This window comes from Hipposideros armiger, unplaced genomic scaffold (assembly GCF_001890085.2).
Source record: "Hipposideros armiger isolate ML-2016 unplaced genomic scaffold, ASM189008v1 scaffold_1414, whole genome shotgun sequence".
Taxonomy (NCBI): Eukaryota; Metazoa; Chordata; class Mammalia; order Chiroptera; family Hipposideridae; genus Hipposideros; species Hipposideros armiger.
The window spans coordinates 36,690-60,267 of NW_017732764.1; the positions used below are offsets into that span (position 1 = coordinate 36,690).

The 23,578-nt window shown below is 44.3% G+C and overlaps 1 protein-coding gene across 7 annotated transcripts; it reads right to left on the reverse strand.

Moving 5' to 3' along the window:
- Nucleotides 1–317: 317 nt before the first annotated feature.
- On the reverse strand, nucleotides 318–21,050 carry ARMCX5 (armadillo repeat containing X-linked 5). Of its 7 annotated transcripts, none has more exons than XR_002122884.1 (4): nucleotides 20,870–21,050; nucleotides 20,673–20,731; nucleotides 4,936–5,032; nucleotides 318–3,034 (listed from the first exon to the last, which is right to left on the reverse strand). XR_002122884.1 is itself a non-coding variant. In XM_019633840.1 (4 exons), exon 4 carries the CDS (start codon nucleotides 18,274–18,276, stop codon nucleotides 16,780–16,782), a length of 1,497 nt encoding a protein of 498 aa, XP_019489385.1. In that variant the 5' UTR covers nucleotides 18,277–18,752; nucleotides 19,040–19,148; nucleotides 20,673–20,731; nucleotides 20,945–21,050; the 3' UTR covers nucleotides 16,477–16,779. The 7 variants fall into 7 exon arrangements, 4 of the variants coding, with proteins under 4 accessions (XP_019489385.1, XP_019489384.1, XP_019489383.1 ...); XR_002122883.1 differs by having other exon boundaries at nucleotides 4,913–5,032; XM_019633840.1 differs by lacking the exons at nucleotides 318–3,034; nucleotides 4,936–5,032 and adding exons at nucleotides 16,477–18,752; nucleotides 19,040–19,148 and having other exon boundaries at nucleotides 20,945–21,050.
- Nucleotides 21,051–23,578: the final 2,528 nt, after the last annotated feature.

The following is a 23,578-nucleotide window of genomic DNA, read 5'->3' on the forward strand; positions in this document are numbered from 1 at the left end:
TGTGGAGCGCGCAGCTAGCTCTGCTCCAAGTCCAATCGCCCTCTGGTCACCCGTCAGTAGCTCGTGTCCACTCAGCTCAAGGTGCCCTGTTCAATCTTAGTCGTGGGTGGGCATAGCCCACCATCCCATGTGGGAGTGGACCTGGAAACCTTGTTGCTAAGAGTGCATGCTCTAACCAGCTGAGCCATCCTGCCACCTGTTGGCAGTTGAGCAGCAGCTCAGCTTGGGCACAGCTCACTGGCCCATGTGGGACTCGAACCTGCGACCCTGTTGCTCAGAGCTCGCACTCTTAACCAATCGACCCACTCAGCCGGCCCAGGACCTGATATTTTAATATCCTACTGTCTGTCATCCACTGGAGGCCCTTGAGGGCTAGTAAGGTGGCCACCTGATGGGAGGTAAGGATCTCCAAGGCCGGCCCTACGGTGATTTTAGATGCCTCTTCTGCTAGAAGGGTGGTGGCCACTATGGCCCTTAGGCAACCTGGCCAATCTTGTGTCACTGATCTAGTCTCTTAGATAAGTATCCAACCGGGTGTTGAGTGGGACCCAATTCTGGGGTTTAGCACCTGAGGGCTACACTTTGTTTTTCAGTAACATACAGCCACTATGGGTTTCGTGGGTGAAGCAGTTCTAAGGCCAGGGCCTAAGCCAACATCTTTAACTGCCCAAAGAATTCCTGTTGTTCTGGCCCCAGGCAAAGGAAAACTTGCTACCCACTCTCTTTGAGAGCTTCGCATAGTGGTTGAACCCTGAGCCCATAACCTATTAGCCAGAGCTTGCAGTACCCCCAAAGTACAAGGAATGTTCTAAGCTGTCTCTTTGTTGTGGGAGAGGCAGCTGGTTAATTGCCCTGACCCTATCAGGAGACAATCTTCATTCTCCCGGGGTAAGGATTAGTCCTAGGTGTTGGACCTGTTGGCTCACTAACTGCGCCTTTGGTCTGGATACCTTGTATCCTTGTTCGGCTAGAAAATTTAAGGTTTTTGTAATGTGCCATTGTTCTAATTTTTGGGTTGGGGAGTGTCATTGTCAGGGGACTATGGGGGAGCTTTCGGTGGTGAGATGCCCCGGGAAAGAAAAGCACATGGAGCCAGCATGAGGAGGAACCTGGATCTTTAATCAGCAATAGCAACCATTATATAGAGATCTTGGGGGAGGAGGGTGCACGGAAGTGTGCATGCTCCCTCCCACAACTGTGAATCATGTTTATGTAGAGCTTATGAAACCGGAGCCCGGCGCCTGCGCAGCAGGCTCCAGAGTCAAGGTTTGCATATCTGGGGGCAGGGTCTGTGCGTCAGCCACCACTGCTTGAGTGGGCCTGAAACTCATCCAGGGTCAGGGTCCGTGCGTCAGCTGGCACCCATCTGAACAGCCCGGGTCTAGTGCCCAGGGCCGCTGCTTGTGTGGGCCCGAGCCTTGTCTGGGGTCAGGGTCCATATGTCACTCTGCACACAGTTGGACAGCCCGGGCCCTGTCAGTCCACCCCCTGCAGGGTGGCGGTTCAAGACTTTATCCAAAGAGCATGTTCCTGTGCACAAAGGCCACAATAACAATACATAGAGCAACAGAAGCAATACTTGCCAAGATAAGGCCTGCCCATCGCCATGAAGAGCCAAGGGAGTTCCACCAATGCGAAACGGGGTCGTCCTGCCGGGCCTGGATCACCTAAACCTTGATGTCTATCTCTTGCAAGGCCTCCTGTACATTTTGTTGGTGGTCCGGGATGTAAACACAGCATTTAACGTGCAAGAGGGCACGTGTCCCCCCTTGCGCAGCAGTTAACAAGTCTAGGGCCATTCTGTTCTGTAAAACCACCTTTCTGATTTGGGTTGTTTCGTCAAGGAGCAGGGCTAAAGAGGCTCGTGTGATGTTCAGGGTGTTGGCGACGTGTTGGGCAAGGGCTTCCACCTGTAGCTCTACGTGTATCACTCCACCCCCTGGTAATAAGATGGCTAAGGGGTAAAACCACTAGGCCAGCCACTTTTCCTGATGCCAACGATGGTAAACTGGGTCCCAACTGGCCGGCCTCTGGGACAACATGGGCAGGACGTGACCATGAATAAAGGGGCGCCCCCAAGTGCAACGACCCATCCATTGGGCCGGCAAATATGGCCAGCCATGGCAACCACAAACCCAAATAGATCACCTGGCAGGAAATCAGTGGGTTCTGTTCCCACTATACAGTGGCCATCCCACCAGCGAGTAGGGTCCGTTACAACAGTAACATTGAGGCAGAGCTCCTCGGGTAACCAGCCCACCTTATGGTTGGGAACCGAGGGGAATTGTTCGATACACAGAGGAGCACAATTAGACAATGTCACATGAGTCCCCACCAACCACCCCCAGCCAATGTCCACAGCCTTGCCGAGGAGACAGGGGTTGTTGTGGTGTTGCTTCCGCAAGAGGGCTTCGACAGCGCGGCGGCAAACATTCCCCTCCGGACTGTTCCGGTCCCAGCACTGGAGGTCTGTCCAGTTGGTACTGGTGGCAGGGGTGACTTGCCAGGGCAGTCCTTCAGCAGTATCTGCTGGCAGCTCTGTGCACACCCAGCAGTGCAAGGCGTTATGCACCTGGGCAAAGGTGTGCACCCAGGATATAACGCTGTTTCCTGTAGCTAACCTTGGCGATATGACAGAGCAGATAAAGAGACCATCATGGGTAAGTCACAGCCTTCTGGAAAAATACACACTATGTGCTCATCCTGCAATAGCACTGTAGCTGGTATGGGGGCAGCTCCTGGTTGGTGGTACACACCTGGGTTCCGTGGGTTGTCAGTAAGGGGCCAAGGGTTCGGTCCACTGAATACAGGGGTATGCACCAAAGGCGTAGCATGGGGGTACCTCATAAGAAAGACCCGCTTGCATTGGCCGGTAAAGTCACTTGTACTGTGAAGGGCCAGTGTCCAAGCCAGGGCGTAACCTCCAGGCCTGTCTCTAGACCCTGTTCCCAGGGCTCATGTAGGGCGACCCAGGGTTCTTGGGTGACCTGAGCCTGCCAAGGCCAGTTCCATTCCTGCGTCCGACCAGGGGCCACTGTGGATGGAACAGGTAGGATTACCATCCCCCCTGTAGCCTGGGCTGTAACTCCGGGTCCCCGGTCCCCATGACCCGTAGGAGTCGCGCAAGTCCCTCGGTTACCTTATCCAATGGGGCCTTACCAGTCTTCTGTGGCTGCTCGTTCAATAGGTGAACAGCTACTGTTACCTGGTTTTTCCAGTGTTTCCACCTGGGGGCCAATACCCTTAACTTGTCCTTCAACAACCCGTTAAAGTGTTCAACCATACCGGCAGTATGGGGTTGGTAAGGAACGTGTAGTCACCATTCGACATCATTGTCCTTCGCCCAGGTTTGAACCTGTGAACTTGTAAAGTGGGTGCCTCAATCTCCACCAATAAGCAAGGGCCGGCCACAGGCAGCCGACAAGTGCTCCAAGGCTAGGAGCGTGTGTCGTTGGTCCGCCTGGGCCATAGGGTAAGCAAAGCCAAGTCCGGTGGGAGTGTCTACTGCTGTCAGGGCATAAAGGGCTCCCTGGTCTGTAGGGAGTGGCCCAATATAGTCCACCCGCCATTTTTGCAGGGGCTGCGCCTTCCGAGGTACAGACCCCATGGAGGTGAGCAGACATTGTCTCTGGGGGCAGTGCTCTGCACACCAAGGGCATTGACGGACAGCTTGCTGGGCCTCAGCTCTCGTCAGCTGTAAGCACCAGCGGGTAGCCACCAGTCCCATAGACCTGGCACCCACATGGCCTAACTTCTTGTGAAACCAAGTGGCCATAGCGGTGAACCCTAGGGGCGCCACAAGCGAGCGTACTCACACCAAGGCATCAGCTGGGCACCTGCAATGGCTGATGGCCCGAGACGTGGTACACGGTGGCGCCCGTGCTCTGGCCTCGTCTCCAAATGTCCTCCCAGAGGTCCCTGCCCCAAAATGGGCAGTGGCCGATCAGCCACTCTTGGGATGCCCATTGGGGCAGCCACAGTGTCAGGCCTCGATACACGGCCTAGCTGTCAGTGCAAACATGTACTGGGACAGGTTTTTTAGTCAAAACCATCAAGACTGCCCTTAACTCAGCCCACTGGTACCTGTGGCATACCAAAATGTTTCAGTGAGGGGTTGAAGGGCTACAGCCATCCATGTGGGGGGCTGCCCTCGGCAAGACCCTTCCGTGTACCAGGCATCAGCTGGTACTAGAGGCTTTCCCTCCTCAAAAGGACTAGGAGTCTCCCCTGTTTCCACGAGGTCTTCTGCTCGCTTACAGCAGAAAGTGATGGGCCCCAAAAGAGCGTGCAGATCCTGGGTCAAAGGACTAGTGGAGAACTGAGCCCATTGTTCTAAATAGGCTCCCCACTTTGTCAATGTTGGTGTCTGCGCCACGCTGGTTCACGGCCTTGTGGCCCAGGACTGGAGCCAGCCTTCCACTGGGTAAGTCGTTTGCACCGTGACTGGGTGAGGGCCCGTGATGCTTTCACAGGCCAACTGGGTGGTGTACACTGCTGTCATCTGATTTTCTACTAGGGAGTATCATTCCTTGGCTCCCTTTCAGCTGAGCCCAAAACCCAATAGGAGTCTTTCACATGCCCTGCTTCTGCCAGAGACCCCAGAAAAACCCAGAGTCCTCTACCTGGACAGTCAGGAGGAACAGCAGGGTTGAGTCAACAACCCTTAGGGTCTGGGCCTGGGCTATGGCGCGTTTTGTCGCCCTGAACACCTGCTCGGCTTCAGTGGACCAATTCCAGTGTTCCCCCTTGTGAACCAATCGGTGCAAGGGTCGCATTAACATTGCCAAATGTGGTATGAAGGTTCGCCAGAACCCCAGTAGCCCCAGGTAAGTCTGTAACTGCTTCAACGTTTCTGGATGGGGATATACTTGAATCTCACCTATAACCGCCTTGGGGATTACTTTTGTCTTACCCAACCAAATAACACCCAAGAACCTGAAAGAGTAGCCAGGGCCATGGACCTTGTCCTCGTTGACAGCCCAGCCCCAAACCGTTAGGGCATCTTGGAGACTGCGGGCAGCAGTTTCCAAATCTGCAAGAGAATCAGAGGTTAACATTATGTCATCTATATAGTGAAACAAGCACATGGTCAGGGGCTTGGTCCATGTAGCTAATTCCTGTGCTACCAGTCCATGGCACAGGGTTGGGCTGTGCAGGTAGTCTTGTGGCAACACCTGAAAGGTCCATTGTCTGCCCTCCCAGGTGAATGCGAACTGTTCTTGGCTGGCAGTGTCAATGTCAATGGAGAAGAAGTCGTTAGCCAAGTCTACCACATAGTGGAACCGTCCTATGTCCTGCGGGAGGCGATCCATTAACTCTGTGATGTTTGGAACAGTGGCATGCAGAAGGGAGGTCACGTTGTTCAGCTCCCGGTAATCCACTGTCATTCTCCAGGAACCATCTGGTTTCCATATTGGCCAGACTAGGGAGTTGAAGGGGCTGTGGGTGGACCGTATGACACCTGCCTCCTCCAACTTCAAAATAGTACGCCCAATCTCCTCATGCCCCCGGGGCAAGCGATATTGTCTGATGTTAACCACTCGGGTGGCCTGTGGCAGGTGGGGTGGCGCATGCTGGGGATGTCCTCTAACCACCGTTTTCACTACACGCAACCACAGATGGAAGTCCCCCACAGACGTCATGACAGTCAGTCCCCTGAGCACATTCACCCTAACGACGTACTCAGCAATAGGAGACACATAGACCTCATAGGCCCTGGGGGGTGGAGACGTCCGATGCCCAGGGTGAGGGAGACTGTATGCACCGTGATGTGTCAGCCACCATACCCCTCAATAGTGGCTTTTGGGCCCTGAAAACGGTCCGGATTGCCATATATGAGGGTGCTGTCTGCCCCAGTGTCCACGAGGGTCAGCACCTGCTACATGTTCTGGGGGGACCAATATATGGTGAGTTCAACATGTGGCCTCAGGTCATCCAGCTCCTCTGCCAACCGGGTGCCCCAGCCCACTCCTTAGTCAGGGAGGAAGTCAGCTAGGGTAACTCCCTGGCTGTAGCTTCCGCCAGAGGGCCAGGAGGATTTCGAGGGGCTGGCTGTGTAATTTCTCCTTGGCCAGCCCAGCGGCTATCAGGTCAAACCACATTTGCGGGCGGCTTGCCTTAACAGGGTCCCCTCAAGGGCGAGGCTTTTGTAGCCTGTTTCTGGGAACGGGGACAGCTCGCACCCTTTTCAGCCACAGCCTGTGTCTGCATAGTCCAGCCTTGCTTACGGACTTCCACATCCCCCAGTGTAGCCAAAGCCCCTGTGACCTCATGGACAGGCTGGTCTGTATAGAGAGCTAACAAGGCAGCCATAGTCACAAAAGTTCCTGGCGGGCCGCTAGCAAGGATAAGGTCTTTCATGCGGGCTGTAAATATCTCTTCATCAGGACTGTTATACTGTAAAGCAAACATTATCTGCCGCATGCCCATCTCCCGTATGACTTGCACCACGTCCAAGTAGGTGGTCCACTTACTCACATGCTCCAGCAAGTTCCCTCCATTGTCCCAGACTGTGTGGGCAGCAGACATAAGCCAGTTAATCAGGGTCTGATTACAGGCTTGGGGGTTGGTCTGGGGCACGTTTTGCAAACATTGCTGCAATTCCATGGCCGTATAAGCGGTGTAAGAAACACGATGAACCGACTGTCATGGTCCTGCACCACAGCTCCACCCCCAGGAGCCAGCGGCTCCTTGACTTCCACCCTCTATCGCACCACCGGTCAGGCATGCCGCACTACCATTTTGGGGCCAGCTTTCCCCATCCTCTAATTTGTATTGTATTGCAGAAAAAGATGAGCCTTTTCTCGTTTAATGTCTGGGGGTCAAACTTGTTTCAGTTTTATAGAATGCAGCCACGAGGAGAATCCCAAGGGATGGAGTTCTGGTTACCTATCTACAAGAAAAGACAGAGTGGAAGGCAAGGCAGAAGGGCATCCCCTTTTCTATCCCACGTTTCTGAGATACCTACGGAGGCAAAGTGATCCCTGTCTCAGTGCATGGGGCAGGCCTGTTCCTGTCTACCTGAAGCTACAGAATTACATACACTTTACAGCATGCTTCTACCCCTGGAACCCCAATGGTTGGAGTTGGGATCCCTCTGTCTTTCTCCCCTCTTAGTTGTCTGGGGAGGCAGGACCCCGGTCTCATCCTTGCCCCTTTTCCCTTGTACCATCCCCGTCTGTCTGCCTGGCATAGCCAATTTTCAAAGTGGTGGTTACTCTGGACTTTGGTGTGGACTCTATATCTCTTTGCTAACCACCTTTTTTTATAGCCTTCCCATCTCCAATTATCTGCCCAGACCTTGAAGAGGATCCTATCTATTATAGCCCTAAAGGCCAATTCCTGGAAGGATTGCTCAAGTTGTTCACCACGAACCTTTAGAATAAATTAGAGAGACCTCTCCTTGCCATTAGTATCAGTCTTTGTCCAGTTTTAAGGCCAGATAAATCCGGAGTCTGAGGAGTCAGACTGGGCCCGGGTAGAAAAATAAGACAGGCAGTGGCGCAGAAAGCAGAGGCCAGAATCCAGTGGACTGGATCTGGGACAGAGATGCTGTTGCCAGTTCTAATCAAAGGGAGGCAGGCTCCAAATATTTGAAGCTGCACATACACAAGAGGAGGAGCAGCCAGCAGGGCAGAAAGCTCAAGAGAGCTGGAGACATAGATAGAGACTCCTGGACCCCCAGAGGCATCGAAAGAGTTTGCGGAAGTAGAGAGTGCTATTTTCGGAGTATTTAAGAAAGAAGATTCATCCCAGAGGGCAGGGGATGAGCCATAAGGACGCTAAGTGAGCACAAAGGTCCTCAAAACTGTCTCTATCGATCTGAAGCATGTTGCTAATTTTAAAGTGAAATTGAGTAAGCCTAATATTTTTGCTATGAGAAGCACTGAAGGATAATACTTGTTATTCATTTTATTAATCATCAAATTCTGTTATTAATGTAATAGAGCCAACACTTTGTTTAAAGTTTGAAGTTACTCAATATATCCATACCATTAGTTTATTGAATCCTTGTAACTCTAGGATATTCTGGTAGATTTAACTTTTGGGACAAGGATGTGAAAACAAACTATACATTTCAGAGAAATTTGATCAATGAAAATTGACTTTCTGCTTCAATCACAATGGAAACTTATCTGTATATGCTTTTGGTTATGACTGGTAAATGAAGCAATATTTTATAGTCCCTGTAATAAAGAGGTTGACTCCATTTCTTTTTTTTTCTTTTTTTTTTTTTTTTAGCTGAGCCATCCTGCTACCTGTTGGCAGCTCAGCGGCTGCTCAGCTCGGGCTGGACTCGAACCACTGTTGCTCAGAGCTCAAACTCTTGAGCGAGCTCTTAACCAACTGAGCCACTCGGCCGGCCCTCCATTTCTTGATCTTTGACTATTAACAACTTTCACCCCCCTCCTTCTCCTCTAACCCACATATAAATAAGTTGATAATTTCCCCTTCTGCCCAACATCTGGGCAAGATGATCAGAAGACCAAGGTGCTCCCTCCTTAGGCACTGTTGGCAAGTTCAAACCACATACAGGAACCCTCACCCTAGACCTGTCTCTTAGCCACCATCACCTTGTCCTACTTTCTGCAGTCATTTCTGTATCTGTCTGGGAGCTACCCTGCTGTACCCAGAAAGCCTCATTATGTAATGACACTTTTCATACTGTCTTAGTGTGTGTGTGTGTGTGTGTGTGTGTGTGTGTGTGTGTGTTTGTGTGATCATCAGTCTGGACATCTGACCCAAATTTTGGCTTATAGTGTATTCTGTCTTTGAGGGGTGGCCACAACAATTCCTTAAAGAAAATATTTTTTTCTGCACAATGGAGCCATGGGACTATTTCTTGTAGAATGAAGAGAAAGAGAGAGGGAATTAATTGTAAAGCATATCACTTAACAGAGCTGATCATCTAGGCTATCTTTGGAAATTTTAATGTTATATTTCAAGACTTTACAGTCTATATATACAACAAAATAATGACATTAATGGGCTTATATAAATCTTAAGAGTTTCTACCATTATTCTTGATATAACAGAAAAATCACACTACTTTAGCAGGAGGCTCAAATGAAAAAAGCACAACATTTGAGTCATTTCCTCTTGTTTCTTATCTAATTGGGATTTATACACCAAGGGAAGACTTCCACATAATTATTTGTTTTTCATACCAGACTAGTTTTACTCAGAAGAAATTATCTGTTTAGGAGAATTGAAGGATGACAGTGTACCCCTCCTCTAGGAGTATTTTTGTACTTGGTCACTGACTAACTGAGGGATGAATCATTAGCTCTGGACCAGTATTTCTCACCTAAGGTGCCTCAGAGAACATTAAGTTACTTCAACTGTGTTATCTCACTGAAATAAATCTTTGCTGGGGAATAAAAGCTAATGATATAGAATTCCTAATTTAACACACACACTGCTTAGGATCACTGTAGTTCAATCAGAGTGTGGAATTTGATGTAGTACAGAATGTAGTTCTAACATCTGGAGATCAGGTTACATGGTTTTACTCACAGCCATTTCTCCCTTTTCAACCTGGATCACAGAGTTCTGTATGCCTAATTTTCTTCTCTGGTGAATAAGTCAACCCCCTAAAATGAAATTAATACTAGCCAGGTCTACACATGCTTGAAAATCCTTCAAATCTCATTTTAGAGAGAGAGAAAATAATTTCTTATCTGAGAAAATGGAATTTTATACTTAAGGAGTCTGTTGCCACAGCTGCAGGTCCTCAGTTGGGTTGGTAATAATAAGACACACTAATTGCAAATAAATGCACTAACATAAAATGTGTTGAATATACTTTTAGGAAATAAACTTTAAAATTTAGAATAAATGATGAAAGGAATTCCTCAAGCTGAAGATAACAAGAGGAAAACTTGAAAATTCACAAATATGTGAAATTAAGCAACAAACTCCCGAACAAACAATGGATCAAAGATGAAATCAATAAGGAAATAAAAAAATATCTGAAACAACGATGAAAACACAATATACAAAAAACTTATGGGATGTAACAAAAACATGTCTACAAGGGAAACTTGTAACGATAAACCTTGTGCAGTGTTGGTGGAAAAGTTAATTGGTTCAGCCACGATGGAAAGCTGTATGCAGGTTCCTCAAATAAATTAAAAATAGAACTACTATATGATCCATCGATTCCACATCTGGGTATATATCTGAAGGAAATTAAATCATTATCTTGAAGATACAACTGTACCTCAATGTTCACTGCAGCATTATTCATACAGCCAAGACATGGAAACAATCTGAGTGTCCATCGATGAATGAATGGATAACAAAAATATGGTATATATACAATGAAATATCACTCAGCCATAAACATGGGAAGCCTGCCTTTTGGGACAAAAGGGCTGGACCTTGAGGACAATATGCTAAGTGAAATAAATCAGACAGAGAAAGACAAATATTGTATGTTCTCACTTATACGTGGAATCTAATAAAAACTGAACTCATAGAATTAGAGAGTAGGATGGTCGTTGCTAGGGGATGGGGGTGGGTGAAATGGAGAAATGTTGGTTAAAATGTAGAAACTTCCAGCTATAAGATGATTAAGTTCTGGGGCTCTAATGTACAACATGGTGACTATAATTTTTTTAATTAAAGTTTATTGGGGTGACAATTGCTAGTAAAGTAACATAGGTTTCAGGTGTACAATTCTGTAATACATCATCTATATATCACATTGTGTGTTCACCAAGCATGGTGACTATAATTAACAATACTCTATTATATAGTTGAACGTTAAGAGAGAACATTTTAAATATTATCACCACACACACACACACAAATGGTAATCATGTGAGGGATGGAGGTGTTAACTAACTTCATTGTGGTAATCATGTCACAAATTCACAAAAACACACAAATTACCCAAACTGACTCTAAAAGAAATAGAAAATTTCAACAGATCCATGAATAATAAAGATACTGAATCAGTAATCAAAAACTTCCCAACAAAGAAAAGTCCAGGACCAAATGGCTTCATTGAAGAATTCTACCAAATATTTAGAGAAGAATTAACACCAATCCTCAAACTCTTCAAAACAAATAGAGGAGGGAATATTTCCTCATTAACTCTATGAAGCCAGCATTACCCTGATACCAAAACCAGATAAATATACCACAAGGAAAGAACATTAGAGACCAACATCTCTTATGATTAAAGATGCAAAAATTCTCAACAAAATACTAGCATACCGAATCCAATAGTATAATAATAAAATTATACACCATGATCAAGTGAGATTTATCCCAGGAATGCAAGGGTGGTCAACATATGACAGTAATGAATGTAAAATACCATTTGAACACATCACTTTAATAGAACAACAACAACAAAATCCCCACATGATAACATCATTTGATGCAAAAAAGGGCATATGTTAAAATCTGATACTCTTTCATGATAAAAACATTCAGAAAATTCGACAGAGAAAGGATCTTCCTTAACATAATAAAGGCATTTATGAAAAACCCATAACTAACATCATACTCAATAGTAATAGACTGAAAGCTTTCCCCCTAAGGTCAGGAACAAGGCAAGCATGCCCATTTTCACCACTGGTATTCAACATTCTTCAGAAAGTTCTAGCCAGAGCAATTAGACATGAAAAAGAAATAAACGGTATCCAAATAGGAAAGGAAGAAAGAAAAGTATTTCTAATTGTAGTGACATGATCTTACATATAGAAATTTCCAAAGAATCCACAAAAAAGCTACTAGAGTTAATAAACAAATTCAGCAAAGTTATAGGTTACAAGATCAACACACGAAAATCAGTTATGTTTCTTTACACCAACGATGAATATTCTGAAAAGAAAATTAAAAAAGCAATTCTAATACTTAGAATGGTATCTAAAAGAGTAAAACATGTAGGAATACATTTAACCAAGGAGGTGAAAGACTTGCACACAATCTACAAAATATTGCTAAAATAAATGAAGGATTTACATAAATTTACATAAATAGGTGTTCATAGATTGGAAGACTTAATATTGTTGGGATGGCAATACCCCCAAAGCAATCTATAGATTCAATGCAATCTCTATCACAATTCCAATGGCTTTTTTTTGTATAAATGGAAAAGGTGATCCTAAAATTCATATAAAATGGCAAGGGACTCAGATTAACAAAAACAATCTTGAAAAAGAAGAAAAAGTTGGAGCACATACAGTTCCTGATTTCTAAACTTACTACAAAGCTATAGTAATCAAAATCCTGCGGTACTGACATAAAGATATTCATAGAAATGAATGGACTGGAATTGAGAGTTTAGAAATAAACCAACATGTCTATGGCCAATTGATTTTGACAAGGATGCCAAGTCCATTTAATGGGGAAAGAACAGACTATTCAACAAAAGGTGCTCAGACAACTGGATTCCCATATGCAAAAAAATATAGTTAGACCATTTCCTCATACCACATGCAAAAATTAACTCAAAATAGATCAATGACCTAAGTTAAAACTATAAAACTTTTAAAGAAAACAGGGGCAAATCTTTCTGGTCTTGGATTTGGCAATGGTTTCTTAAATATGACACCAAAAGCACAAGCAACAAAACAAAAAAATAGATAAATAGGACATCATAAAAATGAAAAACTTTTGTGTGTCAAAACACATCATTAACATTTAAAAAACCCTACAGAATAGGAAAAAATATTTGTAAATCATATAGCTGATAAACGACCTGTATCCAGAATATATCAAGAACTACTACAATGCAACAACCGGAAGACAACCCAATTTAAAAAATCAGCAAACTTGAATAGACATTACTCCAAAGAAGATATGTAAATGACCAATAAGCATATGAAAAAAAATGCTCAATACCATAGTAATTAGGGAAATGCAAATCAAAATCATGATGAGATAACGCTTCACACCTAAGATAGCTATTAAAAATGGAAAATAAGTGTTGGTGAGGATGTGGATAAACTGCAACTCTTGTATGTCGCTGGTAGGAATGTTACATGGTGCAGCTTCTGTGAAAAACAGTTTGAGAATTCCTAAAAAATCTAAACATAGAATTACCATATGGCCCAGCAATTCTACTTCTAGGTGTATTCAAAGAATTGAAAATAGGGACTTGAACAAATACTTGTACACCAATATTCATTGTAATATTCTTCATAATAGTAAAAAGTGAAAACAAATCAAGTGTCCATCAGCAGATGAATGGGTAAACAAAATGTGGTGTATGTATGTGTGTGCATGCACCACACATACACACACACACATATACACAGTGGAATATTACTCAGCCATTAAAAGGAATAAAGTTCTGATACATGCTTTACAACATGGAAAAACTTTGAAAATGTTATGCTAAGTGATATAAACCAGACACAAAATGATAAATATTGTATGATTACGCTTATAGAAAATATTTAGAATAGGTGCATGAGTAGTTATAGAGACAGAAAGTAGACTGGAGATTACTGAGGTCTGGAGGAAGGGGAATGGGGAGTTATTGCTTAATGGTTACACAGCTTCTCTTTTAGATGATGAAAGTTTTGGAAATAGTAGTGATTCCTGCACAACATTGTGATTGCAATTAATGTTGCTGAATTGACACTTAAAAATCATTAAAATGACAATTTTCATATTATATATATTTACCACAATAAGAACAATTTAAAAACATGTTGAAAGTGATGGACTGTGAATGCTTAGTTGAGTAGGGAATGAAGGTAAGGAAGAAGTGGCTTACACAAAGGGAAGAAACAGAAAAGATAAGGGACAGGTGTGTCTAACAACACACAAATTTAAGTTTGGGATGGGCAATGCACTTTACCAGATGTCGTGTAGGGGTACAGAGTTACAAAGTGGTCGCATATGCTAGCTCCAGATTCAGACTGCAAAGGTTTGAATCTCAGCTCTGCTACTAAACAACTCAATGAGCTTGGTATCTCAGCTTTTTCACATGTAAAATGTGGATAACAGTACCTAATCCATAGGAATGTTTTAGGAATTAAGTGAGTTAATACAAGTTAAGTTCATAGAATAGTATCTGATACAGAGTAAGCACTCCAATAAATGTATAAATGTTAGTAATTATTACAACTATACATAATAAAAAGTTCAGGCTTTGGAGTCAGACACTCATATCTAAGCTTCCCCCTCTATGCTCCCTGTCCCTAAACACGAGCTCCAACTTACTAAGAAAGCTCCAAGGCATGGTATAAAGACACAAATGCTAAAATAGAGGAACAAATAAAAAAAACTCTGGAAATGCAGAAGGAGCTATTAATTCTAACATGGGGACAGAAAGGATAATGGTATCAGGGAAGACTTCAAAAGGACCTAGCATTTGAGCTGAGCCTAAAATAATGAATAGATTTCCCACAGGCAGGAAAAGGGTTATAAAGGCATTGCAGCATGAGTGAACAGCACAAAGAAATGCACAAAAGGAGGAAAGTATATGAAATAGTCAAGAAATAGTAGTGTGGCTTGAATGTAGGTTACTTGGTGGGATATAACGAGGAAAAATGGAAAGGTGCTGAAGGATACAGAGCTTTGAAAAGCTTGCCGGGAATTTAGTGACATTTTATAGGTGAATTCCCACTGAAAATTCCTCTTTTAAAATTAAGGTCATGGTAAAAGGCCAGTGGGTGCTAATAGTCCACCTGTGCTGGAGGGAGATTACTTGCTTTACTTCATGGCAGGAAAGATGAGAAACTCACACTGATTTTTACCCCCAGGTGGCAACATGTTAAGACAAGTAATATCTGGATCAGCCCTGATACTACATGGGCTTGCCTGAATTATTTTTCTAGGAAAGGAGATGAAACAAGAGATGAAATTTTGACTTCAAGCACACCCCAGGAACAATTTGTGAAATGACTCCATCTCCCATAATTCCCACCCAAGAAGAGACCATCAGTTTCTTGCTTCGATACAAAGATCTGCGTATCCCACACTCACCCTTCTCTTTAGCTGATGGAAAATTCTATAGCCATCAACTGATTGTGTGCTTCATAGGGCATTTAAGACACAGAAATATTTCCAAAATATTCTGGTCAAATTGTATTTTGAAGGTCCCCAACTGTGAAAGCAGTACCCACAGCTGAGATTCCAGGCTAAGGGAGTTCTATGGATTAAAAAGCAAGTTACAAAGAACTTTGAAAATTATCTAAGTTGCAACTACATGTTGCAAAAAGCCTACCTGCTTTTTTTTTCACCCTTAACGCACAATTGTGGCCAGTTGTCCTTCATTTTTACTCCTAGATGTATGAAATATAAACTCAGATCTGACCTTAATAGAAATTAAACTAGGGATAGCTGCTGAAACTAGGGTTACATGACACCTTGTTGAGATTTTTCAGTTTAGGCCTTCCCCCCAAAATATAAAAAGTTAGGAGAGAGAATTCAATAGAAAGTCCAGTATTTGTACACTGATACTAATATCTGTATATCCCAATTCTGGGCAGTAAAGAAAAGAGGATAATAATAGCAAAAAAGGCAGAGGGTAGAGAGGCAGAGGTACCTCAGATCCCAATCGATACTCTGGTATTCTATGCCACAAACCCCCAGCCAGAAGTCTAAACAGGAGGAGATGAGGTATTGGGTTGTTGAAAAAGTCATGACGCATTTTTGCAATGAAAAACAGAAAAAAATACATCATGACTTTTCCAACAACCCAATAGTATAGACAATGTAGCTTCAGCTCTGTCAATTGTACAAATACATATATAGGACAGGATCAGGGGAATTAATTTCTTCCTAACCACACACTCCTAACAGATTTTGGTATCCTGTTGCTGTTTTCCAGAGCTGAACTCTGACCAAAAGGGATAGGTAAAAACAGGGGCTGCCACCAGACAGGTGCAAATCACCAAGGCTAAAGCATTGGCCAGCAAACAAAAGCAAGGGTGAGAGTAAAGTCACAGAGGCAGGACAAACGAGACTATCCATGAAACTGTTTCTGTAGTTAGTCTCCAGAAAGACCCTCCTCTGAGGCCCAGGACTATGAGGGGAGGGAGCCTCAGATGAAGCAGTAAACCTGGTACTTCTAGATGGGGTAACTGGATGTTGAGGGCATAGTGAGGCTGGGTTGTTTCAGAACTACACTTTCGTGGCTTTGCTGAATGGGGGTGAGAACCAGGAATCCTCTTGGGGGTTAACAAGTTAAAGGTATCCTGATGAGATATTCCATATGAAAGGCTGAGCACAAGTTCTGGAACTCAGATTGGAATGGAAGCAGCTGTGTTCCCTTTTTCCTAAGCCTGTGTCTTCATCCCTTTCTCCAGATTGGTCCAGATATCAACTAGTAGCACAGTCATGTCTTCTTGTAAACAGAGTGATTCTACTCTTTGAACATGAAATTAAAGGATCTGCCAATGTGAACTTGTTTTGTTTACGCTTCCCTACAGACAGACAGTGTTGTTTATTTTTGTGTTGTTTGTGCTTTATTCCTGACTAGACTTCAACTGAAGAACTAGGACAATGTTTTCAACAGTTTTAGCATGCAACTTTATTAACCTGTAAATGAAGTGTCAAATGAATACATTTATGTCAATATAAAGCACAGAAATATATCTTACTTAGGATGAGTAGTTTCATTATCAGGTCGTGTTACAAAAATACTAAAATGATCTCAATTTATATAGCACAATACAAGACCATTTGGTATCCATAAAATTGCCTCCTTCAATCAACACAAATGACATAAAGACAATAACTTACAATATGCATTGGTTTCATATTATGACACCAAAAACTGTTCAAGGTTTTGTGAGAACATTCGGCTATTCAGAGTTTGAGTATTAATCGTATAACTTTATCTCTCACCTCAGGATCACTGTGCTCTGCTAAGTCTTGGAGTTTCTGACTAAACTCTTTTGCTTCCTGGAATATGGAAATAAGTTCAGATTTAGTGAACTCTTCCTTGGTAAATAGCTTCACCCTCTTTTTGAATTGGAAATTTATATTCTCAAATATTTCAATGATATTAAGAATATTGGCCTTTGACTCATTCTTGTTAAAAGGAGCAACCAATGATGACAGTACTTTAGCACTGATGAGTTCTCTTGTATTGGCTTGATTTTTAGACAAGCGCAAAAATACTTTTAAAACATAAAACTTGGTTTTGACACTTCCCTTGTTTAACAAGGTGAGGAAATCTGGAATATAACTGGCAATCGTATGGTGATCCTCAAATTTCACACTCAAACACTCTAATAATTTTAGTCCATCAAGTTGCACAGGGGAGTTCAAAGGATAAGATATTATGTCCTTACAAACTTGATGTATGGACAACTCTCTTGTTTTTAGTTCTTCAGAAGACTCAGAGTTGTCATCCACCATATTTAAAGCTCTAGGGTGTTCTATAACATTGGGATTATTGACCAAGTTTTCAATCATAACAGTAATACCTACATCATGAATTATATCTTGGGTAAATGGATAAGCAGGACTGATTCCCATTATAATCTTAGCTATTTGATGAATGAAAGGATCCTTAGTTAACTTAAGTAGGGCAACTAATTTATCGAACTCTTTAGGCTCTAAACTAAAGTAACGTGATCTGCAGCGGCAGGTTTTTGGATGGATCCCATACTTTTCCTTATACCTAACCTGTTCTTTGATCTCAGCTAAGGTCTGAAAGTAAGGCCCATCATAGGGCGGGATCTTGGTCAGAGGCCGAATCCCCAGAGGAGTTTCAATCAAGGTCTCAACCAGAGTCCAATTCCCTTCTGGAGGCAAGGATCGCTCCCCTCCCTCTATTGGGACTAGGACACTATACCTGGCCCTTGACCATGCTGCCGCTTTTCGCTTTATAGTAAGGTCAGGTTCGGGTGTGAGCTCGGGCATTTCCTGGATCTTAGGTGGCGGCTTATAAACTTGGTAAGGGTTCTCTTCCTCAGGCCAGAACCAGGATCCTAAACTAGGCTCTTCTCCAGTCCAAAACCAGGAGCAGATATTTTCTTCATCCTCATCACTGGACTCAATTATAATATCAGCTCTGTCCCCAGCCCTGAACTTGATGCTGGCCTCTGTCCTTCTCTGGGGCCTAGATCCAATATTGGCCTTATCATCAGCTTTGGCAAAGGACCTGATATTGGCTTCACTTCCAGCATCAGCCTTGACTTCAAACTTGGTCACAGCACTGACCCTGGATGTAGGGATGGCCTTCCAATTGTTTTGGGGTACTACATCAGGTTCTGCCAGGGGTTCTGCCTTAGTTTTGGCCATGACTCTAGTCTTAGTCTTAGCTTTCATCTTGCTCATGTCCCTTGTCATAGCCATGGCCTCAGTATAGGACACTGTTTGTGTCCTGGTCACTGCTACATCCCCAGCGTTGGCCTGGATCACTCACTGGTCCTGTTTTCAGTTCTCCCTCACCCACTGCCTTGGTCTGGATCTTAGCCTTGGTTCTAGCGTTGTCAGGGCCACTGCTTCCAACTTTCAGGCCAACTCCAGTCCCTCCTCTGCTCCTGCCTTAGCCTTGGAGTCAGTCACAAATCAAATTAAAGGCAAGGCCAATTTATATACCCCACCCCCATCACAGTCTTGACCCAAGGTCTGTTCCAATTTGGTGTTTTCATACAGAGTCCAGTAGTCACTCAGCCCCCTTTCCAACTACAGCTGCCAATTATATAAACAACGTGCAGAGGAAGGTCACTCGGGGAAGGTAAGGATGACCGTGTGCCTGAGCATAGCCCTGTGGAGGGTGGTGATCTTCAGCCACTCCAAGGCCACCAGATCTGCCACTGAAGTTGGACCTAGGGGTAGAGGAAGGAAATGGGGCTTTGAGTCTCTTCCAATTTTTTTCTCATTTTGATTATCACAAAGAGACAAGAGAGTATAGAAATTCAATGCTAAGTGGAAGAGGTAGATAATTAGCAATGTCTCCCTTAATTTTACATTCCTTACAACAGCAGGTGCTACTAATCTTTCCAGACACAAAACAGGAGTATGGAGAATGGGAAAGTTGGATGGGAGCGAGGGAGACTGAGGAATCCCTAGACTGGCTCTTTACTCCTGCTGGACCCAAGCAGATCTCCATTACCTCATCCTATAAGGCTACTGAGGAAGTCTCCACACCCACAGCAACTGCACTGATCCTCCTTTCCTTGCTTCCAATGATGACAAACCTTACAGCACAACTACAGGCAGATCTATGGACAAATAAACAAACAGGAGGATATGGAAACTGATCTCTTGGTAGACACCTTGGTCCCTATTCCCTATATTTGTAGTTTGTCTACTGTTTCCCTCCTCCACTCCCCCACTGCCGTGCTTCAGGGCTGCTGCTCCTCCTCCGTGCTGCTCACATTTTTCCCTTCTGTGACTGCCCTGCCATTTCCCTACAGAATTGGGCTACGGTGAAACATACAGATAGGAATAAAATCAAGTGGGAAGTGAGATGAACAGATGTTACTCTTCTATACCCCCAATGCTTATGAAGACTCCCAACCAAATCAGCAGGGGAGAGAACAGGGATTAGGAAAATGGCAAACAGAAGGGATATAATTCTCTAGTTTCAATCATTCCCTGCTCCTCTACCTTCACACCAATCTTAACATATATAGGGCAGGCATTTTTCATCATCATTTCCTGGCTTCAAGTTGCGTTACCATTTATAAACCTTCACATCAACTGAGAGTTTGACAGAAGCAGAGAACACACAGAAATTCACAAACCCAGAGATAAATAAATAGAGACACTGATCCCTTCTGGATATGGATACCTGTTGGCCAACATTTTCTACCTCCCTTTCTTCCTCCCCTTCACCCCAAATCTCTCATCTGCTCTGCTCCATTTCCAAAGTCTGCCAATTCCCCTGCAGAGGCAACTCAATCATCCCTGCATGTTAGTGGTGGTGTCGGTATGGATGGAGTGCTAAGATAAGCCATAGAATTTGGCTGGGAAATCAATGAAAAGTATCATTTACAAATTTCATCTAAGTTCTTATGTTTCCTTACTCTCCCCAAAGCCTGTTATTTTCTGCAACACAATGAGAGTACAGGGGGACTGTTTGGAAAGCTGGCATAGAGATCTGGGTTTTCCTTAGATCCCTACCTGCTCTAGTCTTAACCATCTATCACCTCCATGCACTGTCTACAAAAATGTGGCTGATTTTCTTTTTCTTATACCCTCCCTTTGATGTCTGCTGCCCCCTACAAATCCTCACAGAAGCTGAGGTACCAGCAAATTTCGGAGCAGACCTACACATATACACACATGATACACACCCAAAAATGAAATGAAAAGACATTCGTAGAGACTTGGTTATTAATAGTCAGAGTCTTTACCAGGACATGAGACCCTCTTCTAATTCAGGGCTTTGATTATCAAACACTTACAACCAGCTTTTACACTCTCTCCCTCCCAGGGCTCCCCCAGGCAATTGTTCTCACAGGGAGCAGCAGACCCTCCTACTATATAACCCTCCATTTCTCCCCTAGAAGCTGCTTATTGCACTCCTTTTCCTTCCCAAACTTGGTAGGAGGTGGGGAGAAGGTATGGAAATCAAGCTAGCAGTAGACAGATCATTTTACATTTATCATTGTGTGTCACTCAAATTGCCTCGGTCGGTCTCGCACTCTCACCGCGCGCGCCCCATGACCAGGTCACGTATCCCACATTCATCTCTGATACTCATATCCACCCTCCCAAACAATGGCCGCCTTCTCACTGACCTGCTCTGCTTTGATCAGGGGCAGTTTTCTCATTTCCTTGCCTCAAGTAGTGCCGTGCCCTATAGAAAGAGGGACAGTCAGTCAGACGGACACAAGGACACGAGACAATGGCGGCGACTGTTTGGGGATTGGCCTGGCGCCTGGGGCGAGATACCTGCTTTATCAGATTAAGGGCCATAATTACAAACAATAGTCACCTTTAGCTATTCCGTTTTCTTCCCGTCCCCAAGGCTGCTCAGGGACCCACTCCTAATGACTAAATTAACTGCTACCTTTTCCTCCGCAGACTCTGCCTTGCCACGTCCCCAATCCCAAAATCGACTGCGGGAGGAGCTAGCGTACTTTAAGGGGATCCGGCCAGAAGGACGCGGACTGATACCAAACTCTGCAGAGTGTCGATTCTCCCTCAGTCGGTGAGCTACGTACGCCCCGCCTGCCCTGGCTGTTTCCGGTATTGGAATGGGCAGGGGCGGGATCTGGATTTTGAGACAGCCCTGCTGGGAGGAGAGAAGCAGGCTTACGTTAAAGGGTGTCGGTATTATTTCCCCTCTTTTAGGCGCTCCCCCTACCAAGCTACATTCCCACCCCCCAGACTGCAGTATACGCGGGTTTCAGGCGGTGGTGCCAGTGAATCAGCCCCAGCCTGATGAGGCGGACGGATACCAAAATGTCGTGTTGACACATTCACATCACCAAATCCCTAAGCCCCAAACCCACCGAAATAGTTGGGCTGGGGGAGGGAGCCGAAATAAGAAGGTTGAGAGAGAGGCTGGAGACTGAGCAAGGAGGATGAATTCTACCCTATTCCAAAAACTGTACATCCCCTCTATGAGAGAAGACCGTCCAAGCCGCTCCTCCAAGTACTCTATTTTCTACACGAAATGGGAAGGGGTGGGGTAGGGCACCTAGAAAGCTGCTCTGGTCTGATACGTTTATCAGTATCAAATAACTTAGTCTTTTCTTGTTCCTCTAAGTCTCTCACCTTATTGCCTACCAGATTTCCTGCACAAAAATAGTCGAAGGTAAAGGTGGGATACAGACGTAAGGAAAGCAGAAATGGACACGAAGAAGCATATGAAGACCAAAATATCCTTGTGTGTGCATGCATGTCCCATTCTTATGCCCTGCCTCCCCTCCTGATGCCCATGATATTTTTCGCAACTAAATATGCAGGGGCCTGAGTGTTGGCATGAGGAAAATAATTCTGTACTCATGTAAGAAGATTAATATCCAAATAACTTTGTGGCTGTGTACCACCTCTCCCCCTCTCCGGCCCCCCATCACATAATTTACTTATTTGTCACCTAAAGTGGAACTGAGGTAAGCAGCGACTGAAATGAAAACATATTAAATCTCAAACTATCCAAATATCCCATTGTGGGCCCCTTCTAGGCCTGACCCACCGTATCTCCTGCACAAAAAGTCAGGTGGGTAGAGGAAGTGTCAGGAAGGCAGGCTGAGAGAGGAAGGGAAGTTTAAGGCCAGACTGCTTTGGAGGTTCTTGGGTGGCCCTCCCAAATTCTGTTTTCATTGTTCATGGGGCCACAGAGGGGAGGAAGGTGGGAGGAGGCACCAATAGAAGCCTCACCACTGACTCTCTTCTATAGGAGGGCAGACCTAGACCTTTAGCCTGAGGAAGCAATCCACTGCCCTGAGCCCAGAGTAATTCTTTCTGCCACACAGCTTTTATTCTCATTCAACATTTGACATTTTGCTCTCCCCACAGTTGCCCCCAGAAGAGGACATTTCCCTGTCAGGACCTGCAGCAGGTCATACAATCCTCCCTCTCTGTTGCCAAGTGTCAAGCATCAGGTAGATTGGGTTCTGGCTCCTTTTCCACTTCCTTCTCTAAGGAAAAGGAACACTATCTTCACACTTCTCAAGGAACATACCAGCTGTTCTCCTGACCCCTAATGAATGCATATGCTCTTTCTTCCTGAATATATAAATTTTTTTGACCTTCCATTCCAAGGAGTAGCAGGAGGGAATTTGAATTAGACTGTAAGGTCCATGAAGGAAGGGCCCCTTAACTCAGTCTTGTTCACCACTGTTTCCTTGGTGCCACACATAGATGACAAAGTACTCAATCAATAGTTGAAGGAACTGAGGAGCATTGAGTCATGAGAATTCCATGGTACTTGCTATTGGTTGCAGATCAATACCTATCTATAGATGTGTCTTTTCCCTTGATGTCTGTAACCACAGGCTTTAACCTAGAGTCTGCCATGCTGCAGATGCTCTCTGTATAATTTGTCAATGGAGGAAGGAAGCGAAGATTTTAAACAATATATATTTTAGAAAGACACCTTGGGGTATCTTAATATTTCATATTGTAATGAACATTTTGGGGGATACATATAATTTGGATTTGATATTAGTAGTTTGTTCATTTTTTTCTTTTTCTGTCTTACATTCATGCTTAAAACAGTTCCCTACCCCATGTCCTTTTGGGGAGTCCACTTCATAGTCAATGTAGAGGCCTGACCACCGCATTGTATTTCTGAAACTGATGTTGAATAATACTTTATGTCAACTATAATTATATATATACATATAGTCTCGGGACATGGAGTAGAGAGCGGGAACGGATTCAATGGAATTGTAATAGATAAGCATGATATCGGGGGTGGGAGGGCAATAGATGGGGGGAGGGGGTTGTTACCTGGTGAGGGTGAAAAGGGTAACTATTGCATTGTTCTGTACACCTGAAACGAACAATAAAAAATAAAAAAAACAGTTCCCTACAAAGCTCCTTAATATATAGCAGTGGTTCTCAACCCGTGGGTCGCAAACCCTTTGGGCAGTGAATGACCCTTTCACAGGGATCGCCTAAGACTATCGGAAAACAAAAACATATTTACATTACGATTCATAACAGTAGCAAAATTACAGTTATAGAGTAGCAA